Genomic DNA, 14713 nt, shown 5'->3' on the forward strand with positions numbered 1-14713 from the left:
GGGGGGGGGGGGTGGGGGGGGGGGGGGGTGGGGGGGGGGGGGGGTGGGGGGGGGGGGGGGTGGGGGGGGGGGGGGGTGGGGGGGGGGGGGGGTGGGGGGGGGGGGGGGTGGGGGGGGGGGGGGGTGGGGGGGGGGGGGGGTGGGGGGGGGGGGGGGTGGGGGGGGGGGGGGGTGGGGGGGGGGGGGGGTGGGGGGGGGGGGGGGTGGGGGGGGGGGGGGGTGGGGGGGGGGGGGGGTGGGGGGGGGGGGGGGTGGGGGGGGGGGGGGGTGGGGGGGGGGGGGGGTGGGGGGGGGGGGGGGTGGGGGGGGGGGGGGGTGGGGGGGGGGGGGGGTGGGGGGGGGGGGGGGTGGGGGGGGGGGGGGGTGGGGGGGGGGGGGGGTGGGGGGGGGGGGGGGTGGGGGGGGGGGGGGGTGGGGGGGGGGGGGGGTGGGGGGGGGGGGGGGTGGGGGGGGGGGGGGGTGGGGGGGGGGGGGGGTGGGGGGGGGGGGGGGTGGGGGGGGGGGGGGGTGGGGGGGGGGGGGGGTGGGGGGGGGGGGGGGTGGGGGGGGGGGGGGGTGGGGGGGGGGGGGGGTGGGGGGGGGGGGGGGTGGGGGGGGGGGGGGGTGGGGGGGGGGGGGGGTGGGGGGGGGGGGGGGTGGGGGGGGGGGGGGGTGGGGGGGGGGGGGGGTGGGGGGGGGGGGGGGTGGGGGGGGGGGGGGGTGGGGGGGGGGGGGGGTGGGGGGGGGGGGGGGTGGGGGGGGGGGGGGGTGGGGGGGGGGGGGGGTGGGGGGGGGGGGGGGTGGGGGGGGGGGGGGGTGGGGGGGGGGGGGGGTGGGGGGGGGGGGGGGTGGGGGGGGGGGGGGGTGGGGGGGGGGGGGGGTGGGGGGGGGGGGGGGTGGGGGGGGGGGGGGGTGGGGGGGGGGGGGGGTGGGGGGGGGGGGGGGTGGGGGGGGGGGGGGGTGGGGGGGGGGGGGGGTGGGGGGGGGGGGGGGTGGGGGGGGGGGGGGGTGGGGGGGGGGGGGGGTGGGGGGGGGGGGGGGTGGGGGGGGGGGGGGGTGGGGGGGGGGGGGGGTGGGGGGGGGGGGGGGTGGGGGGGGGGGGGGGTGGGGGGGGGGGGGGGTGGGGGGGGGGGGGGGTGGGGGGGGGGGGGGGTGGGGGGGGGGGGGGGTGGGGGGGGGGGGGGGTGGGGGGGGGGGGGGGTGGGGGGGGGGGGGGGTGGGGGGGGGGGGGGGTGGGGGGGGGGGGGGGTGGGGGGGGGGGGGGGTGGGGGGGGGGGGGGGTGGGGGGGGGGGGGGGTGGGGGGGGGGGGGGGTGGGGGGGGGGGGGGGTGGGGGGGGGGGGGGGTGGGGGGGGGGGGGGGTGGGGGGGGGGGGGGGTGGGGGGGGGGGGGGGTGGGGGGGGGGGGGGGTGGGGGGGGGGGGGGGTGGGGGGGGGGGGGGGTGGGGGGGGGGGGGGGTGGGGGGGGGGGGGGGTGGGGGGGGGGGGGGGTGGGGGGGGGGGGGGGTGGGGGGGGGGGGGGGTGGGGGGGGGGGGGGGTGGGGGGGGGGGGGGGTGGGGGGGGGGGGGGGTGGGGGGGGGGGGGGGTGGGGGGGGGGGGGGGTGGGGGGGGGGGGGGGTGGGGGGGGGGGGGGGTGGGGGGGGGGGGGGGTGGGGGGGGGGGGGGGTGGGGGGGGGGGGGGGTGGGGGGGGGGGGGGGTGGGGGGGGGGGGGGGTGGGGGGGGGGGGGGGTGGGGGGGGGGGGGGGTGGGGGGGGGGGGGGGTGGGGGGGGGGGGGGGTGGGGGGGGGGGGGGGTGGGGGGGGGGGGGGGTGGGGGGGGGGGGGGGTGGGGGGGGGGGGGGGTGGGGGGGGGGGGGGGTGGGGGGGGGGGGGGGTGGGGGGGGGGGGGGGTGGGGGGGGGGGGGGGTGGGGGGGGGGGGGGGTGGGGGGGGGGGGGGGTGGGGGGGGGGGGGGGTGGGGGGGGGGGGGGGTGGGGGGGGGGGGGGGTGGGGGGGGGGGGGGGTGGGGGGGGGGGGGGGTGGGGGGGGGGGGGGGTGGGGGGGGGGGGGGGTGGGGGGGGGGGGGGGTGGGGGGGGGGGGGGGTGGGGGGGGGGGGGGGTGGGGGGGGGGGGGGGTGGGGGGGGGGGGGGGTGGGGGGGGGGGGGGGTGGGGGGGGGGGGGGGTGGGGGGGGGGGGGGGTGGGGGGGGGGGGGGGTGGGGGGGGGGGGGGGTGGGGGGGGGGGGGGGTGGGGGGGGGGGGGGGTGGGGGGGGGGGGGGGTGGGGGGGGGGGGGGGTGGGGGGGGGGGGGGGTGGGGGGGGGGGGGGGTGGGGGGGGGGGGGGGTGGGGGGGGGGGGGGGTGGGGGGGGGGGGGGGTGGGGGGGGGGGGGGGTGGGGGGGGGGGGGGGTGGGGGGGGGGGGGGGTGGGGGGGGGGGGGGGTGGGGGGGGGGGGGGGTGGGGGGGGGGGGGGGTGGGGGGGGGGGGGGGTGGGGGGGGGGGGGGGTGGGGGGGGGGGGGGGTGGGGGGGGGGGGGGGTGGGGGGGGGGGGGGGTGGGGGGGGGGGGGGGTGGGGGGGGGGGGGGGTGGGGGGGGGGGGGGGTGGGGGGGGGGGGGGGTGGGGGGGGGGGGGGGTGGGGGGGGGGGGGGGTGGGGGGGGGGGGGGGTGGGGGGGGGGGGGGGTGGGGGGGGGGGGGGGTGGGGGGGGGGGGGGGTGGGGGGGGGGGGGGGTGGGGGGGGGGGGGGGTGGGGGGGGGGGGGGGTGGGGGGGGGGGGGGGTGGGGGGGGGGGGGGGTGGGGGGGGGGGGGGGTGGGGGGGGGGGGGGGTGGGGGGGGGGGGGGGTGGGGGGGGGGGGGGGTGGGGGGGGGGGGGGGTGGGGGGGGGGGGGGGTGGGGGGGGGGGGGGGTGGGGGGGGGGGGGGGTGGGGGGGGGGGGGGGTGGGGGGGGGGGGGGGTGGGGGGGGGGGGGGGTGGGGGGGGGGGGGGGTGGGGGGGGGGGGGGGTGGGGGGGGGGGGGGGTGGGGGGGGGGGGGGGTGGGGGGGGGGGGGGGTGGGGGGGGGGGGGGGTGGGGGGGGGGGGGGGTGGGGGGGGGGGGGGGTGGGGGGGGGGGGGGGTGGGGGGGGGGGGGGGTGGGGGGGGGGGGGGGTGGGGGGGGGGGGGGGTGGGGGGGGGGGGGGGTGGGGGGGGGGGGGGGTGGGGGGGGGGGGGGGTGGGGGGGGGGGGGGGTGGGGGGGGGGGGGGGTGGGGGGGGGGGGGGGTGGGGGGGGGGGGGGGTGGGGGGGGGGGGGGGTGGGGGGGGGGGGGGGTGGGGGGGGGGGGGGGTGGGGGGGGGGGGGGGTGGGGGGGGGGGGGGGTGGGGGGGGGGGGGGGTGGGGGGGGGGGGGGGTGGGGGGGGGGGGGGGTGGGGGGGGGGGGGGGTGGGGGGGGGGGGGGGTGGGGGGGGGGGGGGGTGGGGGGGGGGGGGGGTGGGGGGGGGGGGGGGTGGGGGGGGGGGGGGGTGGGGGGGGGGGGGGGTGGGGGGGGGGGGGGGTGGGGGGGGGGGGGGGTGGGGGGGGGGGGGGGTGGGGGGGGGGGGGGGTGGGGGGGGGGGGGGGTGGGGGGGGGGGGGGGTGGGGGGGGGGGGGGGTGGGGGGGGGGGGGGGTGGGGGGGGGGGGGGGTGGGGGGGGGGGGGGGTGGGGGGGGGGGGGGGTGGGGGGGGGGGGGGGTGGGGGGGGGGGGGGGTGGGGGGGGGGGGGGGTGGGGGGGGGGGGGGGTGGGGGGGGGGGGGGGTGGGGGGGGGGGGGGGTGGGGGGGGGGGGGGGTGGGGGGGGGGGGGGGTGGGGGGGGGGGGGGGTGGGGGGGGGGGGGGGTGGGGGGGGGGGGGGGTGGGGGGGGGGGGGGGTGGGGGGGGGGGGGGGTGGGGGGGGGGGGGGGTGGGGGGGGGGGGGGGTGGGGGGGGGGGGGGGTGGGGGGGGGGGGGGGTGGGGGGGGGGGGGGGTGGGGGGGGGGGGGGGTGGGGGGGGGGGGGGGTGGGGGGGGGGGGGGGTGGGGGGGGGGGGGGGTGGGGGGGGGGGGGGGTGGGGGGGGGGGGGGGTGGGGGGGGGGGGGGGTGGGGGGGGGGGGGGGTGGGGGGGGGGGGGGGTGGGGGGGGGGGGGGGTGGGGGGGGGGGGGGGTGGGGGGGGGGGGGGGTGGGGGGGGGGGGGGGTGGGGGGGGGGGGGGGTGGGGGGGGGGGGGGGTGGGGGGGGGGGGGGGTGGGGGGGGGGGGGGGTGGGGGGGGGGGGGGGTGGGGGGGGGGGGGGGTGGGGGGGGGGGGGGGTGGGGGGGGGGGGGGGTGGGGGGGGGGGGGGGTGGGGGGGGGGGGGGGTGGGGGGGGGGGGGGGTGGGGGGGGGGGGGGGTGGGGGGGGGGGGGGGTGGGGGGGGGGGGGGGTGGGGGGGGGGGGGGGTGGGGGGGGGGGGGGGTGGGGGGGGGGGGGGGTGGGGGGGGGGGGGGGTGGGGGGGGGGGGGGGTGGGGGGGGGGGGGGGTGGGGGGGGGGGGGGGTGGGGGGGGGGGGGGGTGGGGGGGGGGGGGGGTGGGGGGGGGGGGGGGTGGGGGGGGGGGGGGGTGGGGGGGGGGGGGGGTGGGGGGGGGGGGGGGTGGGGGGGGGGGGGGGTGGGGGGGGGGGGGGGTGGGGGGGGGGGGGGGTGGGGGGGGGGGGGGGTGGGGGGGGGGGGGGGTGGGGGGGGGGGGGGGTGGGGGGGGGGGGGGGTGGGGGGGGGGGGGGGTGGGGGGGGGGGGGGGTGGGGGGGGGGGGGGGTGGGGGGGGGGGGGGGTGGGGGGGGGGGGGGGTGGGGGGGGGGGGGGGTGGGGGGGGGGGGGGGTGGGGGGGGGGGGGGGTGGGGGGGGGGGGGGGTGGGGGGGGGGGGGGGTGGGGGGGGGGGGGGGTGGGGGGGGGGGGGGGTGGGGGGGGGGGGGGGTGGGGGGGGGGGGGGGTGGGGGGGGGGGGGGGTGGGGGGGGGGGGGGGTGGGGGGGGGGGGGGGTGGGGGGGGGGGGGGGTGGGGGGGGGGGGGGGTGGGGGGGGGGGGGGGTGGGGGGGGGGGGGGGTGGGGGGGGGGGGGGGTGGGGGGGGGGGGGGGTGGGGGGGGGGGGGGGTGGGGGGGGGGGGGGGTGGGGGGGGGGGGGGGTGGGGGGGGGGGGGGGTGGGGGGGGGGGGGGGTGGGGGGGGGGGGGGGTGGGGGGGGGGGGGGGTGGGGGGGGGGGGGGGTGGGGGGGGGGGGGGGTGGGGGGGGGGGGGGGTGGGGGGGGGGGGGGGTGGGGGGGGGGGGGGGTGGGGGGGGGGGGGGGTGGGGGGGGGGGGGGGTGGGGGGGGGGGGGGGTGGGGGGGGGGGGGGGTGGGGGGGGGGGGGGGTGGGGGGGGGGGGGGGTGGGGGGGGGGGGGGGTGGGGGGGGGGGGGGGTGGGGGGGGGGGGGGGTGGGGGGGGGGGGGGGTGGGGGGGGGGGGGGGTGGGGGGGGGGGGGGGTGGGGGGGGGGGGGGGTGGGGGGGGGGGGGGGTGGGGGGGGGGGGGGGTGGGGGGGGGGGGGGGTGGGGGGGGGGGGGGGTGGGGGGGGGGGGGGGTGGGGGGGGGGGGGGGTGGGGGGGGGGGGGGGTGGGGGGGGGGGGGGGTGGGGGGGGGGGGGGGTGGGGGGGGGGGGGGGTGGGGGGGGGGGGGGGTGGGGGGGGGGGGGGGTGGGGGGGGGGGGGGGTGGGGGGGGGGGGGGGTGGGGGGGGGGGGGGGTGGGGGGGGGGGGGGGTGGGGGGGGGGGGGGGTGGGGGGGGGGGGGGGTGGGGGGGGGGGGGGGTGGGGGGGGGGGGGGGTGGGGGGGGGGGGGGGTGGGGGGGGGGGGGGGTGGGGGGGGGGGGGGGTGGGGGGGGGGGGGGGTGGGGGGGGGGGGGGGTGGGGGGGGGGGGGGGTGGGGGGGGGGGGGGGTGGGGGGGGGGGGGGGTGGGGGGGGGGGGGGGTGGGGGGGGGGGGGGGTGGGGGGGGGGGGGGGTGGGGGGGGGGGGGGGTGGGGGGGGGGGGGGGTGGGGGGGGGGGGGGGTGGGGGGGGGGGGGGGTGGGGGGGGGGGGGGGTGGGGGGGGGGGGGGGTGGGGGGGGGGGGGGGTGGGGGGGGGGGGGGGTGGGGGGGGGGGGGGGTGGGGGGGGGGGGGGGTGGGGGGGGGGGGGGGTGGGGGGGGGGGGGGGTGGGGGGGGGGGGGGGTGGGGGGGGGGGGGGGTGGGGGGGGGGGGGGGTGGGGGGGGGGGGGGGTGGGGGGGGGGGGGGGTGGGGGGGGGGGGGGGTGGGGGGGGGGGGGGGTGGGGGGGGGGGGGGGTGGGGGGGGGGGGGGGTGGGGGGGGGGGGGGGTGGGGGGGGGGGGGGGTGGGGGGGGGGGGGGGTGGGGGGGGGGGGGGGTGGGGGGGGGGGGGGGTGGGGGGGGGGGGGGGTGGGGGGGGGGGGGGGTGGGGGGGGGGGGGGGTGGGGGGGGGGGGGGGTGGGGGGGGGGGGGGGTGGGGGGGGGGGGGGGTGGGGGGGGGGGGGGGTGGGGGGGGGGGGGGGTGGGGGGGGGGGGGGGTGGGGGGGGGGGGGGGTGGGGGGGGGGGGGGGTGGGGGGGGGGGGGGGTGGGGGGGGGGGGGGGTGGGGGGGGGGGGGGGTGGGGGGGGGGGGGGGTGGGGGGGGGGGGGGGTGGGGGGGGGGGGGGGTGGGGGGGGGGGGGGGTGGGGGGGGGGGGGGGTGGGGGGGGGGGGGGGTGGGGGGGGGGGGGGGTGGGGGGGGGGGGGGGTGGGGGGGGGGGGGGGTGGGGGGGGGGGGGGGTGGGGGGGGGGGGGGGTGGGGGGGGGGGGGGGTGGGGGGGGGGGGGGGTGGGGGGGGGGGGGGGTGGGGGGGGGGGGGGGTGGGGGGGGGGGGGGGTGGGGGGGGGGGGGGGTGGGGGGGGGGGGGGGTGGGGGGGGGGGGGGGTGGGGGGGGGGGGGGGTGGGGGGGGGGGGGGGTGGGGGGGGGGGGGGGTGGGGGGGGGGGGGGGTGGGGGGGGGGGGGGGTGGGGGGGGGGGGGGGTGGGGGGGGGGGGGGGTGGGGGGGGGGGGGGGTGGGGGGGGGGGGGGGTGGGGGGGGGGGGGGGTGGGGGGGGGGGGGGGTGGGGGGGGGGGGGGGTGGGGGGGGGGGGGGGTGGGGGGGGGGGGGGGTGGGGGGGGGGGGGGGTGGGGGGGGGGGGGGGTGGGGGGGGGGGGGGGTGGGGGGGGGGGGGGGTGGGGGGGGGGGGGGGTGGGGGGGGGGGGGGGTGGGGGGGGGGGGGGGTGGGGGGGGGGGGGGGTGGGGGGGGGGGGGGGTGGGGGGGGGGGGGGGTGGGGGGGGGGGGGGGTGGGGGGGGGGGGGGGTGGGGGGGGGGGGGGGTGGGGGGGGGGGGGGGTGGGGGGGGGGGGGGGTGGGGGGGGGGGGGGGTGGGGGGGGGGGGGGGTGGGGGGGGGGGGGGGTGGGGGGGGGGGGGGGTGGGGGGGGGGGGGGGTGGGGGGGGGGGGGGGTGGGGGGGGGGGGGGGTGGGGGGGGGGGGGGGTGGGGGGGGGGGGGGGTGGGGGGGGGGGGGGGTGGGGGGGGGGGGGGGTGGGGGGGGGGGGGGGTGGGGGGGGGGGGGGGTGGGGGGGGGGGGGGGTGGGGGGGGGGGGGGGTGGGGGGGGGGGGGGGTGGGGGGGGGGGGGGGTGGGGGGGGGGGGGGGTGGGGGGGGGGGGGGGTGGGGGGGGGGGGGGGTGGGGGGGGGGGGGGGTGGGGGGGGGGGGGGGTGGGGGGGGGGGGGGGTGGGGGGGGGGGGGGGTGGGGGGGGGGGGGGGTGGGGGGGGGGGGGGGTGGGGGGGGGGGGGGGTGGGGGGGGGGGGGGGTGGGGGGGGGGGGGGGTGGGGGGGGGGGGGGGTGGGGGGGGGGGGGGGTGGGGGGGGGGGGGGGTGGGGGGGGGGGGGGGTGGGGGGGGGGGGGGGTGGGGGGGGGGGGGGGTGGGGGGGGGGGGGGGTGGGGGGGGGGGGGGGTGGGGGGGGGGGGGGGTGGGGGGGGGGGGGGGTGGGGGGGGGGGGGGGTGGGGGGGGGGGGGGGTGGGGGGGGGGGGGGGTGGGGGGGGGGGGGGGTGGGGGGGGGGGGGGGTGGGGGGGGGGGGGGGTGGGGGGGGGGGGGGGTGGGGGGGGGGGGGGGTGGGGGGGGGGGGGGGTGGGGGGGGGGGGGGGTGGGGGGGGGGGGGGGTGGGGGGGGGGGGGGGTGGGGGGGGGGGGGGGTGGGGGGGGGGGGGGGTGGGGGGGGGGGGGGGTGGGGGGGGGGGGGGGTGGGGGGGGGGGGGGGTGGGGGGGGGGGGGGGTGGGGGGGGGGGGGGGTGGGGGGGGGGGGGGGTGGGGGGGGGGGGGGGTGGGGGGGGGGGGGGGTGGGGGGGGGGGGGGGTGGGGGGGGGGGGGGGTGGGGGGGGGGGGGGGTGGGGGGGGGGGGGGGTGGGGGGGGGGGGGGGTGGGGGGGGGGGGGGGTGGGGGGGGGGGGGGGTGGGGGGGGGGGGGGGTGGGGGGGGGGGGGGGTGGGGGGGGGGGGGGGTGGGGGGGGGGGGGGGTGGGGGGGGGGGGGGGTGGGGGGGGGGGGGGGTGGGGGGGGGGGGGGGTGGGGGGGGGGGGGGGTGGGGGGGGGGGGGGGTGGGGGGGGGGGGGGGTGGGGGGGGGGGGGGGTGGGGGGGGGGGGGGGTGGGGGGGGGGGGGGGTGGGGGGGGGGGGGGGTGGGGGGGGGGGGGGGTGGGGGGGGGGGGGGGTGGGGGGGGGGGGGGGTGGGGGGGGGGGGGGGTGGGGGGGGGGGGGGGTGGGGGGGGGGGGGGGTGGGGGGGGGGGGGGGTGGGGGGGGGGGGGGGTGGGGGGGGGGGGGGGTGGGGGGGGGGGGGGGTGGGGGGGGGGGGGGGTGGGGGGGGGGGGGGGTGGGGGGGGGGGGGGGTGGGGGGGGGGGGGGGTGGGGGGGGGGGGGGGTGGGGGGGGGGGGGGGTGGGGGGGGGGGGGGGTGGGGGGGGGGGGGGGTGGGGGGGGGGGGGGGTGGGGGGGGGGGGGGGTGGGGGGGGGGGGGGGTGGGGGGGGGGGGGGGTGGGGGGGGGGGGGGGTGGGGGGGGGGGGGGGTGGGGGGGGGGGGGGGTGGGGGGGGGGGGGGGTGGGGGGGGGGGGGGGTGGGGGGGGGGGGGGGTGGGGGGGGGGGGGGGTGGGGGGGGGGGGGGGTGGGGGGGGGGGGGGGTGGGGGGGGGGGGGGGTGGGGGGGGGGGGGGGTGGGGGGGGGGGGGGGTGGGGGGGGGGGGGGGTGGGGGGGGGGGGGGGTGGGGGGGGGGGGGGGTGGGGGGGGGGGGGGGTGGGGGGGGGGGGGGGTGGGGGGGGGGGGGGGTGGGGGGGGGGGGGGGTGGGGGGGGGGGGGGGTGGGGGGGGGGGGGGGTGGGGGGGGGGGGGGGTGGGGGGGGGGGGGGGTGGGGGGGGGGGGGGGTGGGGGGGGGGGGGGGTGGGGGGGGGGGGGGGTGGGGGGGGGGGGGGGTGGGGGGGGGGGGGGGTGGGGGGGGGGGGGGGTGGGGGGGGGGGGGGGTGGGGGGGGGGGGGGGTGGGGGGGGGGGGGGGTGGGGGGGGGGGGGGGTGGGGGGGGGGGGGGGTGGGGGGGGGGGGGGGTGGGGGGGGGGGGGGGTGGGGGGGGGGGGGGGTGGGGGGGGGGGGGGGTGGGGGGGGGGGGGGGTGGGGGGGGGGGGGGGTGGGGGGGGGGGGGGGTGGGGGGGGGGGGGGGTGGGGGGGGGGGGGGGTGGGGGGGGGGGGGGGTGGGGGGGGGGGGGGGTGGGGGGGGGGGGGGGTGGGGGGGGGGGGGGGTGGGGGGGGGGGGGGGTGGGGGGGGGGGGGGGTGGGGGGGGGGGGGGGTGGGGGGGGGGGGGGGTGGGGGGGGGGGGGGGTGGGGGGGGGGGGGGGTGGGGGGGGGGGGGGGTGGGGGGGGGGGGGGGTGGGGGGGGGGGGGGGTGGGGGGGGGGGGGGGTGGGGGGGGGGGGGGGTGGGGGGGGGGGGGGGTGGGGGGGGGGGGGGGTGGGGGGGGGGGGGGGTGGGGGGGGGGGGGGGTGGGGGGGGGGGGGGGTGGGGGGGGGGGGGGGTGGGGGGGGGGGGGGGTGGGGGGGGGGGGGGGTGGGGGGGGGGGGGGGTGGGGGGGGGGGGGGGTGGGGGGGGGGGGGGGTGGGGGGGGGGGGGGGTGGGGGGGGGGGGGGGTGGGGGGGGGGGGGGGTGGGGGGGGGGGGGGGTGGGGGGGGGGGGGGGTGGGGGGGGGGGGGGGTGGGGGGGGGGGGGGGTGGGGGGGGGGGGGGGTGGGGGGGGGGGGGGGTGGGGGGGGGGGGGGGTGGGGGGGGGGGGGGGTGGGGGGGGGGGGGGGTGGGGGGGGGGGGGGGTGGGGGGGGGGGGGGGTGGGGGGGGGGGGGGGTGGGGGGGGGGGGGGGTGGGGGGGGGGGGGGGTGGGGGGGGGGGGGGGTGGGGGGGGGGGGGGGTGGGGGGGGGGGGGGGTGGGGGGGGGGGGGGGTGGGGGGGGGGGGGGGTGGGGGGGGGGGGGGGTGGGGGGGGGGGGGGGTGGGGGGGGGGGGGGGTGGGGGGGGGGGGGGGTGGGGGGGGGGGGGGGTGGGGGGGGGGGGGGGTGGGGGGGGGGGGGGGCGGGGGGGGGGGGGGGGGGAGGGGGGGGGGGTGGGGGGGGGGGGGGGTGGGGGTGGGTGTGGGGTGGAGGGGGGGGAGGGGGTGGGGGGGGGGGGGGGAGGGGGGGGGGGGGGGGGGGAGGGGGGGGGGGCGGAGGGGGAGGGGGGGGGGGGGGGGGGGGGAGGGGGGGGGGGGGGGAGGGATGGAGGGGGGGGGGGGTGGGTAAAGCTATCCAGGTTAGTGGCCATCACCACCTCCTGTGGCAGCATGTTCCAAACACCAATCACACAGGTAAAGCTTTTCTCGTTGTTACATTCACGTCAAGAGTGTGTCTGACTGAACGTCTTCTTGTCCTGCAGCTGTTAAAGGCAGAGGAGACTTGCTCCAAACAAGAGGGCCATCTGACCGGTCTCACATCTGGGAAATACAAATCAATCAGTTCCCAGGTGAGCATGTTTGTAAACTGGAAAGAAAAAAAAAGCTTGCTTTCTTAAGCAGGGCAAATACCACAAACTATGCACAGTGGTTGTGGTGGGTTTTCCGGGTTGTGTGGCTGTGGTCTGGTAGATCTTGTTCCTAACGTTTCGCCTGCATCTGTGGCTGGCATCTTCAGAGGTGTATCACAGAGGGAAGTCTGTTACACACAAGTGTTCAGACTTACACCAGACTTACAGAATGTGTAACACACTTCCCACTGTGATACACCTCTGAAGATGCCAGCCACAGATGCAGGCGAAACGTTAGGAACAAGATCCACCAGACCACAGCTGCACAGCCCGGAAAACCCACCACAACCAGTTGAATCCGGCCGTGAAAGCCTTCAACAATATGTACAGTGGTGTTCCTGGGCAGACGAGCTAGCAAATACTTGTACTAGCTCAGCCTAGTGACCCAGAGATCCGCCATTCTCTGGGCGATTCTCTGCAGCTTCTATTCCCTTCAAAGAAAACCCAGGAGTCTCACGGACTCTTGGAGAAACAGAGCTAGAACCGTCGTTGAAAACAAGCGGCCCAATCTACCTCTCGTTCAGTCATCAGCGTGTTGAGATCAGAGGCGCGCTTCTTACTTCTTTTGAAGTAAAGCAAGCACGCGGTTGTCTGCACCTTTTAAAATACACCGTTCTTCCTCTATCCGCAAAATTAAAACGCCGTCAAACCTGCAGGAAGCTAGAGAGGAAAGAGTCACTTGGACAGATTTATGGAGGAGAAGTCATCTACGGCCAGGAAAAGAGTCACTTGGAGAAAGAGGACGAGACTTCGATGCTCTTTCTATTTTAAAAGCAGCACTACTTCAGTATCTTTAACAGGAATGTTGTCTGCAAGCATTAAGCAGGAGACGGTGCTGATTTGTGTCCATCAAGCTCCTTGCGAACGGCCCGGGAGCAGGCCTAGCCGGCTTCCTTCTAGTCCCAAATCTAGATTAGACCAGAGCAGCCCGGAGCGCCCAAAACTATCACCACCATCTCTCAGAAAGGCCTTTTCCTCATTGCTAAGCAAACGGGAGCGTGAACTTTTAGCCTCGCGTCTACAGCTTGGCCAGCGGAATTACTGAATTCCATACTGAACTGGGCTTTTTAAAAAGACTACGGTGAAAGATGGGATTCCTTTCAAGGGCTATGTCGGGGGTCTTTAGGTGAACTTAGGTGAGCTTTAGGTGAACTTAGGTGAGCAGCAGTGGCGTAGGTGAGCAACAGTGGCGTAGGTGAGCAACAGTGGCGTAGGAGGTTAAGAGCTTGTGTATCTAATCTGGAGGAACCGGGTTTGATTCCCAGCTCTGCCACCTGAGCTGTGGAGGCTTATCTGGGGAATTCAGATTAGCCTGTACACTCCCACACACGCCAGCTGGGTGACCTTGGGCTAGTCACAGCTTCTCAGAGCTCTCTCGGCCCCACCTACCTCACAGGGTGTTTGTTGTGAGGGGGGAAGGGCAAGGAGATTGTAAGCCCCTTTGAGTCTCCTGCAGGAGAGGAAGGGGGGATATAAATCCAAACTCTTCTTCTTCTTCTTCTTGAACTTATTCAGCAAGTTTTGTTTTTTCTGGCCGTAGCACAACTACGGTGTACGACCGTCTGTTCAAAATACTGGCATCTGTCTTCAACATTTCTACATCCCAGGAACCATTTCTAATTCATTTCAACACTTTTCTTGCTGCAGAGAATCCCAGAACATGTTTTTGCGTATCCAGTCAGTTCATGTGTACGTTGACTGGGCCCAGTAAGATGTGGCTGGCGTCTTGCTTCGTCTGGAGGGTATAAGCAAGGACATACCCAACGGGCTCCGATTTTTCCATCACTTCTCCTTCAGGAATTCTCTGAAATGCTTTTGGGAAGTCACGGGATTCCTCTCAACACAGACTGGAAGTCACTGATAGGAACACTGCGCCGTTGCTACTGGGTCTGCCTTACGCACGGTCATGGTTAAAATCACCATCCAAAAGGGCTGATTTGAATCTAATTTCCAACGTTCTGCTGCTGGAAGACTAATCGGTTGCTACAGCAATTAAAACATCTCTTTGTACTACACAGGCGCATGAGCTAGGCTTTGCCGATTATCTGAACTGTCCGGTCACGGCTTCAGAACGGACGGCAAAACCAGAATCTTAAACAGAGAACCGAGGAAACAAATGTGGTCGAAAGGACTACATAAGAAAGAGCCTGCTGGATCAGACCAGAGTCCATCTAGTCCAGCACTCCGCTACTCGCAGTGGCCCACCAGGTGCCTTTGGGAGCTCACAGGCAGGAGGTGAAAGCAATGGCCTTCTGCTGCTGCTGCTGCTCCCGAGCACCTGGTCTGCTAAGGCATTTGCAATCTCAGATCAAAGAGGATCAAGATTGGTAGCCAAAGATCGACTTCTCCATAAATCTGTCCAAGCCCTTTTTAAAGCTATCCAGGTTAGTGGCCATCACCACCACCTGTGACAGCATATTCCAAACACCAGTCATACGTTGCGTGAAGAAATGTTTCCTTTTATTACTCCTAATTCTTCCCCCCAGCATTTTCAAGGTATGCCCCCTGGTTTTAGTATTGTGAAAAAGAGAGAAAAATTTCTCTCTGTCCTCATTTCCTACCCCGTGCATATTCTTATAGACTTCAATCACATCCCCCCTCCGACGTCTCCTCTCCAAACTAAAGGGTCCCAAGCGCTGCAGCCTCTCCTCATAGGGAAGGTGCTCCAATCCCTCAAGCAGTCTCGTTGCCCTTCTCTGCACTTTTTTCTATCTACAGAGGTTTGTATGGGGGTCAAGTAGTTTGACCAGTGGCTCGGATCTAGATCAAGATCTACTTCAGCAGAATAGACTACCTTTGTCCCCTTTCTCCAGCTGCAACTCAATACTGCCCCCAAAGGACTGGGGAATTGCTGGGAACAGAACAGAGGGGGCAGAGGTTTGAAGTGACAGCGAAAAAGCCCCCTTCCATCTCTGAAACCCGAATGAGATCCAACCCCATAACTTAAAAACTGGATTTTAGAAGAAGAGTTGGATTTATATCCTCCCTTTCTCTCCTGTAAGGAGATTCAAAGGGGCTTACAAACTCCTTTCCCTTTCCCACTCACAACGAACACCCCGTGAGGTAGGTGGGGCTGAGAGAGCTGTGACTAGCCCAAGGTCGCCCAGCTGGCATGTGTCGGGAGTGCACAAGCTAATCCGGTTCACCAGGTAAGCCCCCACAGCTCAAGTGGCAGAGTGGGGAATCAAACCTGGTTCTCCAGATTAGAGCGCACCTGCACTTAGCCTCGACACCACTGCTGCTCCTTTTATATTTTAAATGTATCATTTATTTTTATCCACCTTTTTCACAGCCCAACTCCTGAAATTCTGGAGCAAAATTTCATATTTTTCCTGGCTTACAACACTTCTTTGTAAATAGTTCAAAGGACCCTTTGAGAAATGTGACTGTCTACTATCACAGAGAGGAACCAAGGCAGAGCATCCAACCACAGATGAAAGGGGTGTGGTGGTGGCAGCAAATGAATGGCTGGACATGAGGGTCCGATCCAGCCCAGAGAACTTTAAAAAAAAAAGAATGGATGTTGAAGCCAAAGCTTGGATACATTCTCAGTCAGAAAGAACAAACCCACGATGCCAAGAATCCTCAGGTTCAAATACTGAAACAAATGAAAAAGCAACAGGCGTGAATTACAAGATCA

At 81.4% G+C, this 14713-nt stretch overlaps 1 protein-coding gene across 1 annotated transcript in view; it reads right to left on the minus strand.

Annotated features, from left to right (window-relative positions):
* Positions 1-14713, minus strand: part of CNOT3 (CCR4-NOT transcription complex subunit 3) — a 30686-nt gene that overhangs the window by 13544 nt on the left and 2429 nt on the right. The window contains exon 3 of the mRNA XM_048516727.1: positions 13868-13924. Coding sequence (XP_048372684.1) covers positions 13868-13924 — 57 coding nt within the window. The remainder of the gene's footprint in view (positions 1-13867; positions 13925-14713) is intronic.

The sequence above is a fragment of the Sphaerodactylus townsendi genome, linkage group LG15 (assembly GCF_021028975.2).
Source record: "Sphaerodactylus townsendi isolate TG3544 linkage group LG15, MPM_Stown_v2.3, whole genome shotgun sequence".
Taxonomy (NCBI): Eukaryota; Metazoa; Chordata; class Lepidosauria; order Squamata; family Sphaerodactylidae; genus Sphaerodactylus; species Sphaerodactylus townsendi.